The sequence below is a fragment of the Odontesthes bonariensis genome, chromosome 24 (genome assembly GCF_027942865.1).
Source record: "Odontesthes bonariensis isolate fOdoBon6 chromosome 24, fOdoBon6.hap1, whole genome shotgun sequence".
Lineage (NCBI taxonomy): Eukaryota > Metazoa > Chordata > Actinopteri > Atheriniformes > Atherinopsidae > Odontesthes > Odontesthes bonariensis.
The window spans coordinates 16464595-16481150 of record NC_134529.1 but is presented as its reverse complement, the minus strand read 5'-3'; the positions used below and the strand labels follow the sequence as shown (position 1 = coordinate 16481150).

At 41.0% G+C, this 16556-nt stretch overlaps 1 protein-coding gene across 3 annotated transcripts in view; it reads left to right on the top strand.

Moving 5' to 3' along the window:
• nbas (NBAS subunit of NRZ tethering complex) overlaps positions 1-16556 on the top strand; it is a 190374-nt gene that overhangs the window by 93399 nt on the left and 80419 nt on the right. For all 3 annotated transcript variants that reach the window (XM_075458548.1, XM_075458549.1, XM_075458547.1), the window contains exons 41-42: positions 201-338; positions 16226-16449. In XM_075458548.1, coding sequence (XP_075314663.1) covers positions 201-338; positions 16226-16449 — 362 coding nt within the window. The remainder of the gene's footprint in view (positions 1-200; positions 339-16225; positions 16450-16556) is intronic.

Sequence of the window (16556 nt, the reverse complement as noted above, 5' to 3'; positions counted from 1 at the left end):
AGAATAATGAACACCTTTCAGAACATCAACAAAAGAGAGATGCTGTGTAAGCATTTGAATTGCAGTCATGGAAACCAAGCTAATTATAATTTGGAGTGCATTTCTGTCTGTACTACAGTCGTATTTAGTAGAAATTTAAAATGCCATGATGGCTGTATGCGATAAACGGAGTTCTAACATAAGGTCTGCCTTACACGCAGGTATTAGATGCCAACAAATGCTTTGAGAAGCAGTGCCACTCTGCCTTGTCCCTCCAGCTGGCTGCTTACTACTACTCCCTGCAGATCTACTCCCGCCTGACGCCCTGCTTCAAGGACAAGAACCACACACTGTACCAGGTCAGTGTGGAATTCCAGCTCAGTTTGAGAGGGAGGGGTGTCAACATTGATCGTTGGTTCTTTTTGTAGCTGTCCTGAGTTGATGAAAATCTTAAATGTCTTAAGTATTGTTGTGAGCCTTTCCAGACTGCAAAAGCTACAAATAGCCAACACAGACAAAAACAGATGAAGGGAAGCGGGTCAGAGAGCAAAAAGTAACACATAAAAGGAAGAGACAACAACTACAAACAGCAAGCATTTGTCAGATAAGACCTTCCAGAGTTGAAAGCTGGAAGCACATAAAACACTGGTCTTGTTTTGCTTTTGAAGAAGTTCCCTGAGACGCAAGAAACGAGTGCAAACTTTAGACATTTTACAGATGGAGCACCACAGTGAAAGGCTTCAGCACCTATGGTTTTAGTGACTGCAGAGTGAAAGCAGGTAAATAGTGTGTATGATTTTGTACTATATTTATATTTGTATCATATTTGCCAAGCTCTAGATTATTATTATTATTATTATTATTATTTTTATTTTTTATTTTTTTTGGTCTAAGCTCTGCTGTCTGAGTCGGCATAATTTACAGAATAGGTATTAAAGACGTTAACAATGGCTGATTCTAATTTAAGAGGTCAAGCTAAGTAGAAGGTGTTATGACATCAGATATATAAGAATGTTTCTTTCTTGAAAGAGGAGCAAAGGAAGAGTTATATTTTTGTGAAATGTCTCCACTCTACTCGTCTAATTGGTTGAGGTTAGCCCATCACAATCGCCATCCTGGTATTGCACTTGCACTTTTCTAATCATTTACCTGCAAAGACTTTTCAGATTGGTGGGTGTAATAAATCCTCTGACATGTTCGGTTAGAATCCTTCAAATTTAAAAGACGGCGCTGGAGTGATCAGGATTCAGCCGTTTTTACTCCTCCATGGCTAAAGAAACAGCCAGAGCTTGATTATGTTTTCAAGCTGTTCATCACCACATCTGTCAGTCTGATAATAAAAGCATTATCTAGGAGACACCTTCTGCAAATTTCGGCAAGTTTGGCACATACCCTCTTACACTTACAGTTCTCATATATATATATATATATATATATATATATATATATATATATATATATATATATATATATGAATGAGTTGATGCATTCATCTGTGCGTTTGCTTTTTTTGTATGTATGTATCTCTATGTATCAGTTTTTTTTTTTTTTCCCGCCCAAATATTTAGATTTTATCAGACAAATATAGTTTGGTTCTTTGGATTGGGTCGAATGTGACAAGTCTTCAAATACAAATGACTATATTGCTCTTAGACACAGGAATACTGATGCCACAAATACGTTTTAAAGGCTGTTTTGTAGCTTTTTGAGTGACATTATTTTTTTTCTCACACAGAAACACAAGCAATTACATCCAGAACAAGAGAAAAACACATAAATATGAGGAAGAAGAGGTGAAATGCGCGAAATGAGTGGCAGGGGTGTTTGGGGAGGGGATGGGGTTGGATCTGAAGAAGAAATGGCTCTGACCTTTTCCTTGAGTGGACCGTGGCTCTCATGGGTTTTAGTCCAGGTAGAAGGAGGGAGGTAAAGTGTTGAAATAAAAGAACTGATGAAAGAAAGGGGCCAGCAGAAGAAGTGGATAAGTGTCTCCCAGTTGACATTCAAGGTCAGGACTGTGCACAGAAACGCACTCGCACATCCATACCCACAGAGGTACACTAACAAGTTCCACTCGATGCCACATACACATTTTCAACCTCACACTGATGCACACATCCTTCCTGCATCCTAATGGCAGTAATCACTCCCCAAACTCCTGCCTCAAGTGAAGTTCAAGTCCATTAACTTAAAATATATACAGCCTTTCCTCTGCTGCTCTACATTATAGAAGTTGCACTTTCATTTTTAGCTCATATCTTCATATTTTTTTCCCTTTTCATTGTGCTTAACTTAAAGGCCAACTTCCACTAAAAAATGGTTTTACTCGCTCTTTCTGAAAAAGGGAGTGTCACCCCTAGTTACATACACATACTAGGCTTCCAAGTGTTGCGTCACCTCCACAGGCTGTTTTCCCGAATTTACAGAAACAATGCAGAGCCACGAGCGAATCAGAAAAGCCTGTACATTCTACTTCAAACTGAAAAAAGGCGTTGCCCACTTGGGATTATGCCCACCCATGGAAACCCGCCCCCCTCGGACGGGCCCTATAACTAAGCAGAAACCTGTAGTCTGTGGGGCTCCTCATTCCTCCTCATCGAGCCTCTCACTACCACCTTTCCATCAACTACATTTGACATTGAGCATATACAGAATGTTATAAAAAGCAAATAACTAGCTTAACCTTTCCTTGGCTAACCTAATACTAAAATGCTAACGCTGCACACGGAGACTTCATAGCCACCATGGCAAATTACATAGACCGCGGAACGTGTTTGAATAAGGGGGGGCCACAATCGCAAGAGGGGGTCACCAAAATTTTAGGTCGGACATGATGCATAGCCGAGGCTATGCACAGTATACACGGACACGCACGTAATGCCATCAGTCATGTCAGCCAGCACAGAATAGCGCAGAATAAAATGCACAAGAAAGGTACCTCGGTGGTCGGTGGTAACGCAACTGAAGCTGCTTGCTTGTACCAGTACTAAAGCACTATGAGAAACACTGAACCCAGAGAAGTGCATGTTCTGTGGTGCTTGGTCAGAGGAATGTATGGGAATATGCTTGCTGTTTTATTCGAGCTGGGCGCGAACGCGTGTGTGAGAGAGAGAGAGAATGCGGATGCACATCACGTTGCCAGGATGATTTTACTTTAAATGTCCAAACAGCCAACAACAATCATATTTGTTTTATCTTGTCCAATCTCAGAGCTGTATGAGATTTTACACTTGCCCAAACAGAGTTTACTTTACCCGGGCCAACCTCTGAGCCCTGGCTGAAGCCCTTGCCAAGTGACAGTTGGAAAGCAGGATTAATGGAGAGCTGACCGGCTACAGTTGGTCTGCACTCATGCACATCTGCTGCACTTCTGCCTTTCCTTCCCCCACCCACTGCAGCACACCACACAAATGACTGAAGCTGATCTCCACAGGACACGACATCATGTTATCTACATATTTTTATCATACATTTGGATTTTTCTCTTTTCATTGGTTTCTATTATTTAGATATGCAAGGGCATGTTGGATGTAGACGACACCTATTGTTCCGACGTACATGTGGTGTTGAAATGGAAGAATGTTGGGCGGAGAAACAAAAATGGCACAAGACCGAAGCATTAGTAGCCACCTCTGGGTAAAGCTACTAAATCTTTAGTTTTAGTGTTCGAACAAACATGGCCACTTGCTGACCAATCCGACTTTGTGGTTTCTCATGATATGGGATTTACATTCTTAAACACAAAGAACAAGCAACCTGCTGAATTTCAGTTTAAAATGAAAGTGAAAGAACATTGGAAAAAAGTGGGGTGAAGAGTTTCCACACTTCTTATTGCTCTTGCTTGGCCATAACCAGTTATGGTTTATGTGTGTCCATGATTCTCTCCCTGTTATGCTACAGTTTCTTGCTCCTTAACGCTCCGTTTTGTGGTTTCTCTTTCAGCCCACTGGCCTGTCTGGCTCTTGTCAAATCTTAGGCCTCTCTATTCACAAGCTATCTTGACGGTGCGCGCCTTATGCATTTTTCTTTCTGGAGCTCCCTCGCTTTCTGTTATCTTTTGAGGGCATACATTTTACACACTGATATTTAATTTCAGATAAGTACGACAGGGTGTATCTATGTGTTATACGCACGCTTGCTTTGCATTGCAAATGAGCTTTGTAGAAGAAAAATATGTAACGTAGCCAAGCGTTCTTTTGTTACACGTATGTGCACAAACCTTTTGAGTGTGGGACTTATGTGTGTGTAGTATCTGAGCATTACTGCAGGCTAACGTCTTTGTGTGCATTTCAGCGTAAGATCTGTTTTCCCCGTGACAGCGGGTGGTGTTTGTGTGTTGTGGTGTCGAGCTGTCTCAAAGTGTATCCCACTTTCTACTTGAAGAGCGGTAACACTGTCTCAATAACTCTCATGCTTTTTCAATTCTCCAGTCGCCATCACATAATTTCATACCCAGGCAATAAGACGCCAAACACTCAAGCCACCAAAGCCATCTAGTCGCAAATAGAAATGAAACTCTCAGAGGATTTACTCGAGGTGTTTGATGTGTTTTTAAAGCCTCGACGAGCCGCCTGTTGTCTTAGTATTCTGCAGATGCGGTGTGGTGGTATTCAAACCGAGGCTGGCTGAAAAGCAAAGATTAAAAGTTCAGGTGAAGGAATGATTCACTTTAAATCCTTTTAATATGTATTCAGACCATGCTGTGCAAAAGCAAAACACAAGGTTTAAACATAAGAAACACCTGTCATAATGAATTGATGCTGGATGCCATAACAGTCACATTGAAGAGGCATACAGTACTTAGTTGTTAGAATCGTACCGTATTGTAAGGATCCCAATCATCAGCTATTGTCATCTATTTTCAGAAATATAAAGTATAGTTTTTTACCATTGGGAATAATTTACTAAAACATCAGTTACATTATGTACTGTATCAAATCAGCACTAATCAGTTAGATTTAGTTTGATTGAGCAGTTTATAGTTCTTGTGCTCATCTCTCAGCATGTGGATGGATGGATTTCTATATTTGTACAAAGCATCAGCATCGTTGTGAACAAAATGGATTGTTTAAACAAAGTTTGCTGGATTTAAGTCAGTAGGTCAAAGGTAAGATTGCTGAGAAATCTCTGTTGGACAAAAAAAAAAAAGAATGTGTGTCCTTGTGGATTCAGTCATTTCTGTGTGTCTTCATGTTGAAAGTGCACCACATAATGCATTAGTTCACTTATATCTAATGGCTTTTTGCAATAACAGAAAGCCACAATGAATCCTAAGTACCAGTTGAAATTCCGAAGCCAAGGATCTGGTCGAATGGTAAAAGAAGAGCAATTATCGCCCATTTCTTTTTCTAAGCGCTTTTCCTTGACCTTGATGGAAAGCATCATGAGATTAAGGCAAGGTGGTAGGAAAAATTCTTAAGGACTTAGGAAAAGACAACTTGTGTGTTGCGGCAGTTGATAAACCGACACACTAGATTAGTGTTTGGCTCAATGTACTTGTTTGTATGCTTAATAATTTTGAACTGAGTTTATTAAATGGGGACCGAGCGTGATCTGAAGATGAAATTGGCACAAGCTAGGTGGAGCAGAAGTAAAATCAAGGCCCCACAAGGAGCCTTGGCACACTCGGCTACAGGCTGGGAGAGCCTGTGGGCTGGCCGAGCCACAAGCCGGCTGACTGGCAGGGGGTTCATTTCAATATTGCTGCAAGTGATTTAAAGTGAAAACATCATCATTCTGATACTTCCAGTTGCATGTGACCTTGTATAATTGAGCTTCTTCTTCATGATAATTGCTAAACAGAGCATAGTTTAGTTAGTGTGGGGGTAAACATGATATCCGGTTAAATCTGCTGGTAGGTGGAGGTGTGGGTGGGCCCAGATTAGCTTGTTCATGGATCCTTTTTAAGACTGAGGAAAAAAAAAAATATGGTTCGTTAACCTGTTCCTCCTCATAATTTACACATGCTAGAGAAGGATCAGCCCCACAGTCCTTAAACACATCAAGCCAATGTCACAGAATCGGCTGAATGACACCAGTACTGTGGGTTAGAGTGGTGAGTTCAGGCCTTATCTGTGTAAGCACACACAAAGCAGGCCTGCTTTGCTTCCGCTTCTACCTCCCTTGCATGCTCAGAGGTGTATCAGTGGCAGATTACTTCGACACAGTGATCCTCTTCCGTTCTTTCACGCATGACATGATGTGCAACCAAGGTGCATTAGTCTCTACCTGAAAAGTCCATGTGAAAGAGGCTTAAGAGTCATAGCCCTAGCCATGTCTTTTTGGGGAGTGGTACTTTAAAATGATTGGCCCAAACTACAAAACATGAGAACCAGTTTGGAATACATTACTGTTCTATACAACTTAAATCTATTTTAGAATAGATGAAAACTAATTCTCTCCAAATCAAACACGTCTTTAATTCTGTATCTCTTTAGCCTAGCAAGCTTGAGTCTACAATCACTAAATTCTGTATATTTAAGCACACACCAAGTTATTTCATTTGGGATCAGTTGTGTCACATTTGGCATTTTCACTCGAGCTGTAGAAAAAAATAAAATGCTCCCATAGCTAGACTGTAATTTCTCACCCCTCTCAACATTACCATGATGTGATATTCTTGTTGTTTGCCATCCTGTTACAGCAACTCTATATTTTGAAGTTCACTCAGTGTGAGACTTTTTTTTTGCATTACAAGTTAAACAGATCTGTTTACAGCATTCAGTTCTCTGCTCCTGTGACATTCACTTTCCCGTTATTGACTTTTGGGGTCTTCAGCTGTTACTTTTCCATTTGATTATGGCTCTCGGGCATGATCGAGCAACCTATGATGCAGCGACACACAGAGGCTGAGTTTCCATTACTCTCCAAGGCATAATCAACCGTTTTCCACTTGCGTGCACTGGAAGTTTTTATTATACTGGCTGAAGTGCTCATTTGCGAAATAGAGGTGCTTTTTGCCGTGATTGTTCAGTTGAATATGTTTACACAAAATTGCGAAATAGCCCTATGCATGTTTAAGTTTTGATGTCCATTTACCTGTCTTTTTCTTTTCTTCTTTAATGTGAGAGTTTTCTCTCAATACAGGACGAATTCCGGTGTGTGTGTGTGAGTGCTTGTGCTTTGCTATGATTGTAGCTGTGAGTGTTCAGCTGCTCTATGGAAATGTGCTGAGTAAAGCAATTGAGGTTTTTCACTCAACCATTTATCTTTGCCTGCAGTCGCAATTTTCTCACTTATTGAGTATTGATCACACTCACGCATGATGCATAGAGGCTTATATAAAGCATACACAATTGTGTCGTATACAAACAGAGCATGATTGTAGAGGACATCATGCAGAAAAAAACAGGTTAGCTCCTTGCTTATCTCATTGCAACATTTAGTTGTAGAATAAAAGTCCACAAATCATTGTTGGGCACTTTGCTTTTAGTCCATATACTCAGATGGAGTCGATGAGCTGTGAAGAATGTTTCCGCAGCTATAATGTTTATAAATGCCTTTTCTTATTCAGCCCAAATACAACAGTTGAGTAACTATTGAGTTTTTAAAGACTAAGAATTACTATTCACTGAAGAACTCTTTATATAGAATTTCCGTTCTTTGCACAGTTACAGTAAAAGTTAAGCATTTAAGACTTTTCCCATTGCTCACACTCATTGTAGATATTTTACTATTCCAAGGCAACAACAGGATTCAAAGTGCTGCAGGTGGGAGGGGACCATGGAAGTGCTGGACCATTGAGCCAGCTCCACGTTGTTGAATTGACTTCTATAAAGAGGTACACTGAGCTACCTCCCAATCACAGAGAAGCACCACAACTTCAGTATCTTTTCCCTCCATTTTTGTTCAACTTGTGCACTTGTACAAATTGCACTCTTGTACCACGATCATTAGCAGTCGATATATTACTCATGGGAGCCTTGTGAAGCAGACTCACTGCTGAGAGGGCCCTATTAGACAAATATGCACTCTAAATGCACTGCCGCAGCTGACTGGGAATGTTTGAGACTAAGCAGTTTCTAAACCTTTGATAAAAGCCATGGTTCGACTTTGCCAACTCACTCCTGTTCCTTTAACTTGTGTCTTACTTGTGATCACTCCCCTTCATGGTGTATTATGACCCACGGTGCAGCCAAGCATGTTTATGGAGTGATTATTTCTTTACTGCCCATGCCCGGTTTCATTCCCTCTTTGCCTTGCAACTAATTATGAGCACATACTGTATACTCGATTACATTATCACTGCTAATGAGGCCACTGACTGTTGAGCTAAGTGTAAGGCATGACATAAATACAACTCATTAAGATTATTACTAGAGGGAAGCCATGATTATTTCTCTACAACCCCTGTGTGATCTTTCCTGTGGATTAGTGGGTTAAATACCATGTTAATCTATGAATTTAGTATGTACTCTACACCGTACATACATGTAGATGTGCATTATGGAAGTGGGTGTTTTTTTTCCTATATATTTTTGCATTGATTATGATTGATACCCTGATGGCACATAACACAATGACTCCAACTTTTTAACAGTTTTTGGTCATGATAAGGTTATAATGGTGATTTAATGAAAATGATGGGCTTGGAATGTTTTCAGATGCTTTATATTTAGTTTTCACTCATGATGACTGTGGGTGATAATGCTATTTGCTCAGTTGATCCATTCTCCAGGCTTTTGGATGAACCTCCTCTAACTTGAGCAACAATTTGATGGATGGCAGACATGAATGGTATCTAGAATGTTCAGTGATATTCTGACTGCGGACTGCATCCAAGAAGTGGATGCCACCACCACAAGAGCGATGCTTGATTTATTACTGGGCATATATGCGTATTCAATGCAGAATATCTGTTTGAGTTGAGAATTGTTTACAGAAGGACAAACAACGCATTAATCAGAAAAATTGAATCTAGCTAATGGCTTGTAGTAAAAAGCAAAAAAGACTTTGCACTGGCCTCACTTCTGATGCTGGATCTACTATCTATCTTTGATAAATAGTATGTGGTCCTCCTAACTTGTCATCCTGTTTCACATGACAAATGAGATTTTACAGATATCCCTGAGTTCCTAATGACAGCATGTTAATGACTTTGCATTCAAAGTCTTTTTTTCTCCCTGCAGTTATAGCTGGAGGACAGTAATCGGAAGATTTGGGGAGGATTCACATTGGTTCAGTTAACCTTGTGGGCTGGTATTTCAGAAAATGTAAAGTTACAGTCAGTCTAGTAAATCTGCCCCACATGTACACTTTTCCCTTTCTACACTTTTGACAAGCTGTAAAGCGCTTGTGTGAACAACAACTTTGGAAAAAGACCAAATTGTCTGCCCTTTCTCTTCAATGTCCTCGGATGTTTATGTGTGAAAAGTTTATTATTATTATTATTTTTTTTAGACCTTTAGCAAGCACGGAAAAGCCCGTAGAGCGTAGAGATGCAGGATTGATTCAAACGACTGGATTATTTGATGCGTTTGCTCGGTTTTGAGAAGCTAACTTTCATATGACTTTGGATGCACTGACATGTTTACATGCATTTCAAGGCAATTTCTGGAACTGTTTGATACATGGGGTTTCCTCCTCATCAGAAAGCAATAGGCTGATCTTTGACATAAAACACCTGGGCTGAAAATGAGTCCCACTCCGGCCCTGCTAGGAATGATAACCTGCAATCAGATTGCACAAACATAATTGGTCAGTGCTACTCAGGCTACAAACTGAAAATCCGAAACGTTATGGTAGGTTCTGCATATTTATGTGCAAATATCGGTTTTATGGAGACAGCTAGACGTCGAACATGTTCACATGAATTTCTATGAGCTTCTCATCTGCAGAGGGGGGTAAAGGGTAAAACCGCAGTTTATAATGAAATGTTCATATTTATTCACTATAATGAGAGGTAAGCTCCAAGGAGTTGTCCTGGCATCGTTGTAAACAGGCAAAATCATTTTGGATGGTTGCAGAGTTGTGACTGAAATCTAATAGCATGGGGAAATTAAAACTGAAAACGAGGGCACGAGTGTAGTAGAAGGGATCTGAGACTGTGACAGACTTTTTTTTATTTTTATATTTGTTCATTCTTCGTCATAGAAAGGGGGGAAAAACTGAGAAAAGAGCCTGTGGCAGCGGTGGAATAGCTAGAAGGAGCTGGCTTCCTCTTAGCTATGTAACATCACTTTTAAGGCATTTTGGGGGGAAAAAAAAGTAAGAAAATGGATGAGAAGAAAAATGGAAAAACAAGGGAGGATTATTTTATTTGCTCACTCTGAAATAAAAGAGGATTTTTAAGATGCTTTTTTTCAACGAGGGAGGAGGCATGAAGAATTTTCACAAATGCATCAAAAAATTTGCGTTCAGAGTAGAAGGAGGCATTTTCCAGATCGGACACACCGCTAAGGATGAATGACGGAGAGAAAATGCAAACGGTATTTCATCATGAAAGCCTTATTTCAGTCCTGTTCTTCAAAGATCGGCCCGTCCATCAGTCTCAACAGACTTTCTCCTCACATGTGGTGTTCCTCCTCATAGTAGGGTGACCGCTACAGCTCAGGACAAAGAGCTGTCGCCCTCACCAGAAAGTAATTTGCTTGATTCCTAGCTCTCTCAATCCACATGTTAAAGTGTCCTTGGGCAAAGCACAGCACAGAACCCCACGTTGACTCCGATGCACGCTCATTGGTGTGTGAGTGTGTGTATGATGATGCACACCATAACCTGTTGGACTGTGTGAACTAAGAAGTGCTGCATGACTTTGTGTGAAAGGGTGAATATGGATTGTAGCGTAAAGGCCCTTTGAGTGGTCGATAAAACTAAAAAAGCACTTTAGAAATATAGTCCAATAAGCGCGGGGAGCAGGGCTGGGAAAATGACCAAAAGAAAAGAAAAAAAATAAGAGAGCCACTTCTCAGTTAAGTATTTGATAGTTGCTTCTTTTGGTTTTTACCTCCTAATGTCAGGAGCATAAATGTTTGACGATAACAGAAAAAGAAGATTAATTACTGGGCAAGTAAAAACGAGTATTTTTCACGAAATTAAACTTTTAGCAGCACGAGCATAAAAGTTAGGAACGCTACTTAAATCGCCTTAACCACGACACATTAATAGGTTTTCCATCTTGACAGGATTACTGAGGAATAAATTATTTGGTTATAAAGATGCAATTTATGTAAACTACCAACATTCTGTTTAATTTCAAAGTACGGTAGTGCTTTGAGGGGACATTTTTTGATCCCTTAATTATAATCGCTTCCTTTCTAATAACAGTTTTTCTGTTGGCTAAATTGTCAGTTCATCACCCAAACAGCAATGATGTGAAAATGGAATAAAGATTGTGTTGAGATGTGCGTGGACATGTTACAAATGGGCCAGTGTTTCATTTCTATCAATTTCACCTTAAAGCGATACAATGTAACTTCTCAAAAAGCCCACTATGGAGCTCCCCCTACAGGCTTGGAGGTAATGTACGGTTACACTGTCGTAAATACAACACCCTTTCGCTTTCACGTTTCACGTATGTTGACGAACCGGCGAGGAGTCAGAAGGTGCAAGCTATGTCGACCGAGAAGGTAAGAGTAATCAAATGTACCTGGGAGCGTGAGAGGGGTCTATTTGTTTTTGCGGTAGGTGTGCCAAAAAGCAAGTCGAAGTACTTCCGCTCAGCTCCCGGGCCGCTACCGGGCCGCTCCAGCAAAGTTACATAGCGCAGTTTTTCCAACTCAGACCCCCGAAGGGCATAGGAGACAGGCCAATCGTAATATTAAAACTCATTCTAGCCGCACAAATTTTTTCAAGCTGTTATTTTAAGGTAGAAATGTTACATAGTATTGCTTTAACTCTCCATAACTGACAGCTCTTCCGTCACAACGTGGTTATTTTATTGCCAGGTTGAGTCCTGCCATTTTTTAAATTTATTTTATTTGTTTTATTGTAATGAATTTGGAAGTGTAATGTTAGAGCAGGGTGTAAATGGTCTGTCGTTTTGAAGGCCCAATGAAGCGATTGAGATGTTTTATGATGTATGAAATGATGAGCACAAATGGGGTGGGGGCATGTTTTGAAGTTGCACTCGCAAGCCTTATTGTAAAATTTTGTCGTATTCATCCCCAAAAATCGACCCAAAGAACTACTAAATGGTTGCGGTCTGCAGTCCTGATATGTCACCGGTTAAATCATGGGTCCTTAAAAATCCCTCCGTGGTATAAAAACGAGTGTTTAACATTTTTAAAATGTCCATGTGGTGGTTTTTTTTTTCTCTCTTTTTTTTTTTTTTTTTTTTTCATTACAAGGCATATCGTGAGCAAAATCAGTCATCAGTGCCCTGGATCTGCAGAGCACCACTGAAAGTCTCAGAACAGAAGTCAGACAGCCCATAATGTTTTACATCGACTTTTTTCAGGAACCGGCGCTAACCACTCCCGACTGCTTGCTGGATGTGGTGGGCAGCAGATTTACATGTGCTGTGATGAACAGAAGGAATGTTTATTCTATAACAAAGCAATTTTTGATTTAATGGAACATTGGGGTAATTTTTTTTCATTCCATTTGTCACATTTCGACAAAAGCTGAGTATACTTCTGAGGTAACTGCACGGGCCCCTCACTGTTCTGTCCGTAAATGGTCTGTTGTGCCTTTTCAAAAGCAGCAGTTTGTAATGCTGGCTCGAATCTGTTTCTGAAGAAGAAGGTGAACAAGGTGAATTTGTTGATCCTGACGAGCAGTCAATATGTTTCATGTCATATGTGGCTGACCTCGCAGAGGTTGATATGCAACTGTCCCAGAAGCTTTTTACCATTGCTGCAGATGCACAGTTGTGGAAGGATTGACTTTCATCCGACCGGCTCGGTTTCTTATGCTCAGGCCAGCTTCTGGCGGACGAGCAGTTGTGTTCCTCCGGGCTTCTGTGAGCTGTGGTATTGCGTCGACATGTTGTGAGATATTCAGTTTCATGGTCCTTTTAATTTTTGTGGGCCAATTTTATTTTGGGATTTGACAAAGGGGGTTTGCTGACTCTGCTGAGGAGTGAGCGCTGCTCTACATAGAGGAAGAAAAAAAAAAGTCATGATTGTTTTTAGTTTGCAGTGCAGTGAAGCAGAACAGGAGAAATTACAATTCCATTTCACAGACCTTTCCCTCAGCAAACAAGTAAAAAACATAGTTGTTTGTTTTCAAATTATGTTAGTATAGACGTTGCCTGGGAATTCCCATGCTGCTTTGTGCGCGATTTCATTCACACTGCAAAGGCAGCCTGGAAACCACCGCCCTTATTTTTGCCTGAGTTAGGGAACCAATCACAGAACGTTGGAGCATGCGCTGGACGTCGTAGTCGCGCAGCTCTGCCCACACGCAGATACACTCTGCGTACGTACGAGCACATAATGACTCCAATGCGGAGAGGTTTTTGAAAATTTCTAGGGGGCGCCACTGAGCCATTTTGCTCCACCCCCACATGGGGGGTGTGTAACAGTACTTTAGTCCTGAACACTCACAGTATTCTTCAGGTGATAGCAGGCTGTTGGAGGTCATGTAATCGCACTCAGATTTCTGGCTTGGTTTGTGGCTTTTATCATTATAGACTGGAGTTGAACAAAGATTTTTAACTGTTCTTTATTGGCTCCGAAGACAATGACCACATTTTTTTGTTTGTTCAATAGAAGGAAATTCTGGATCAGCCTGCTTTTTGAGGCACTTAATCCCTGATTGATGTGATGATGCATGTTGTCCACATAACTGTGGTAACATTTTCTGTTGCTTCACATAATCTGAGTCAGTGGGAGAATGTAAATGTTGAATAAAAGAGGCTCCAGAATTGGACCCTGGGGAACTCCACATGCCAGTCAATGGCAGTTCTGAGAGTAGAGGAATGCCTGCAGCCGACGGGCCTGCGGGTGGGAAAATGCTGCTCAGGTAGTTCCCACGGGAATCACCTCAGGACTGCCCTCTGAGAATCATTTAGTTTTTTATGTCAAATACTATGCTCCTTCTTGCCGACAATAATAAAAGGGCTTAAAAATTTCAAATTACTGAATCCTAGAAATCATTTTGATATGGTTCATAAACGTGTGGAACCACGTTTATGAACCTAGGGCATTTAGCATTGCCAAATGCCCTAGGTTCTCTCTCCTCCCTACATCACTCCCTCTCTCTTGACTACCACTCTTTGACCTCCTATCTACACTGGCTACACTTTTGATGTTTTTCCCCTTTCGCACTCTGGTTCTCTTACCCTTTCCTGTCATGCTTTGAGCTGGGAATCTGCCACCAAGCCAACATCCAAAGACGCACACATACTCCCGCACACACATTATACTGCTGTGAGCAGTAAGAGGCGCACAGAGACAGGCATACACCTCCCTTTTCGAGCTCATACATTTCCAGCAGCCATAATTACCTTATGCAAATAAGATCAACAAATGAATCATCTCGTCTTGCCGGGCGACATCATAGAAGATGCCAAAAACCCAAATTCAGGAGCTTATTTAATTAGAACGGAAGTGATGAGAGAAAACGAGAGGGAACATTCACCTACCTCGCCCACTGCACAACATTCAACTTCATATTATTCCCCTTGGCCTTTATCAGAGTAGTAATAATGGATCCTACTATAACTTGACATGTAGGAAAAAGCTGTATGTTAAACTGCCTGATTAACTTGAGTGCAGCAATCCGTCTCACTCTAGGAACAAAATTATAGGAAAGTTGGTCTGCTCTTACCTTTTTCTGCAGATTTCTGTAAATTGCTGCCATTATGTTTTTTTTTTTTTTTTGTTTTTTTTTAATGGCCTCATTATTGTGCCACTCAAAGACCTTTAAAACCACACAGTATGGGAATATTTAGGCTCCATTCAAATGTCACCCCTCAAGGCAGTTTCCTTTTGGTCAAACGTGGCTTTGCCATTGTACTGCACCTCCAGTCGAGAGCAACAAATGCTTACTACATTCTGCCTAGTAGGATATTCTTCTTCCCTGTGGAGGTAATGTTCATTCATTGCAAAGAATGCAATGGCGAATCCACAGTGAATCCAGTCTGGTGACTATCTCTAAGAAGTGGGGGAGTAGTTGGATTGGTCCAGGAGTATTCATTAATTAATGATCTGTCGCTCAGTGAGCGCTTACTACTTCCTCCTGGAAGACCCCTCCTGGACTTTAGGGTCCAGTGAAGGAGGGGGTAGGGGAGCGATGCAGGCTGCGGTGTGGTTGTCCAAGATGGCGGCTGGGCGAGTAGGCATGTACAGAAGCAGGCAAATGATATATTTGCAGGTTGTCAGTTCAGACACAGAGATTGGATCAGCGGGGATATCCAAGATCACGGGAGAAGCAATGGTAAACTGATAACACAGGAAGAGGCACAGTTAGACACAGAAAGCTTTCTCACAAAAAACACCGTGGAACACTGGTCGGCCTGATTACCATGGAAACGGTGACAACAATCTGACTAAGACTGGAGCTCCTGCAGATCCTTAAGATGCCAACTGTAAACCAGCGCAGATGAGCAGCAGGTGGGCTGGCAGGAGCAGTTCAGACTCCACCCCAGAATTCCTGGATACCAGCTCGGCCCCGCCTGAAACTCCAACAATAAAGTATCGATCTATCCAGACAAACTTGAAAACACCAAGCACCCTCCAGCGTGTAACAAATATAGTAATTCAGCCTTGCTTATGTGTCCAAAAATGTATATGTAATGCAACACTTTTTTTTCATTTGACTTTATATTCATGATATATGATATATATTCACACAAAACCTGCGTAAGAGTTGAGCAAATTTAAAAAGCCAGTAAGCTGCCTACAATTTTACATGAAGGAACGAAAGAAACCCAGTAGTACATATATGGAAGAAGGTGATGATTAACACAGAACAGTTGAGTGGCTAATAATAACTGAATCAAAGGATCTGGTGATTTTGAATGGCAAACTTTGACAATAAATAACCCCCTCGTTTAGAAATGTGAAAAGATCATGTTAGACGATATCTAAAGCACTTTGTGCTGAGTATTTGTTGAACATCTGTAGTTTCAGTGCTGCAGACCCACATCACAGATTAATATTTTTGTGGTTGAATTCTCTTTGCGACATGTTTGTCTTTTCCTAAGTTCTTAAGAATCATTCTTTGAATATTTTTTTCCTTAACCCCATGACCTTTTCCATCAAGGTCAAAGAAAAGAACCAGGACGGCAAACTTTACCAAACAGAAACGTTTCATTCGCTTTTCGTCCATAAGCATAAGCTGCATTCTTCTTTTTTTATAGGCTGACCCAAAGGAACTGATTCGATTGGTCACACAGCATGTGTCCTCATATTCAGAATGGCCAGAGGAGCTGCAGAGGTTGATCAGCCAGTTGCAGGTGTACAACGAGCGCCTGACGGACTTCACCCAGGCTCAGGTGTTACAGGGTTTGGGCCGTGGTGTGGACGTCCAACGCTTCAGCTCCGACTCCAGTTACAAAAAGGCGACCATCCTTGGCCTCACAGAGTAAGTTTGTGTGTTTGTTGGGGGAGTTTTGAGAATTGCCACCTTGTTTTTTTTTTTTTGTTTTTTTTCTAGAATGGTTCCATTAGAAGTCTGTGACAGCAGCTGGG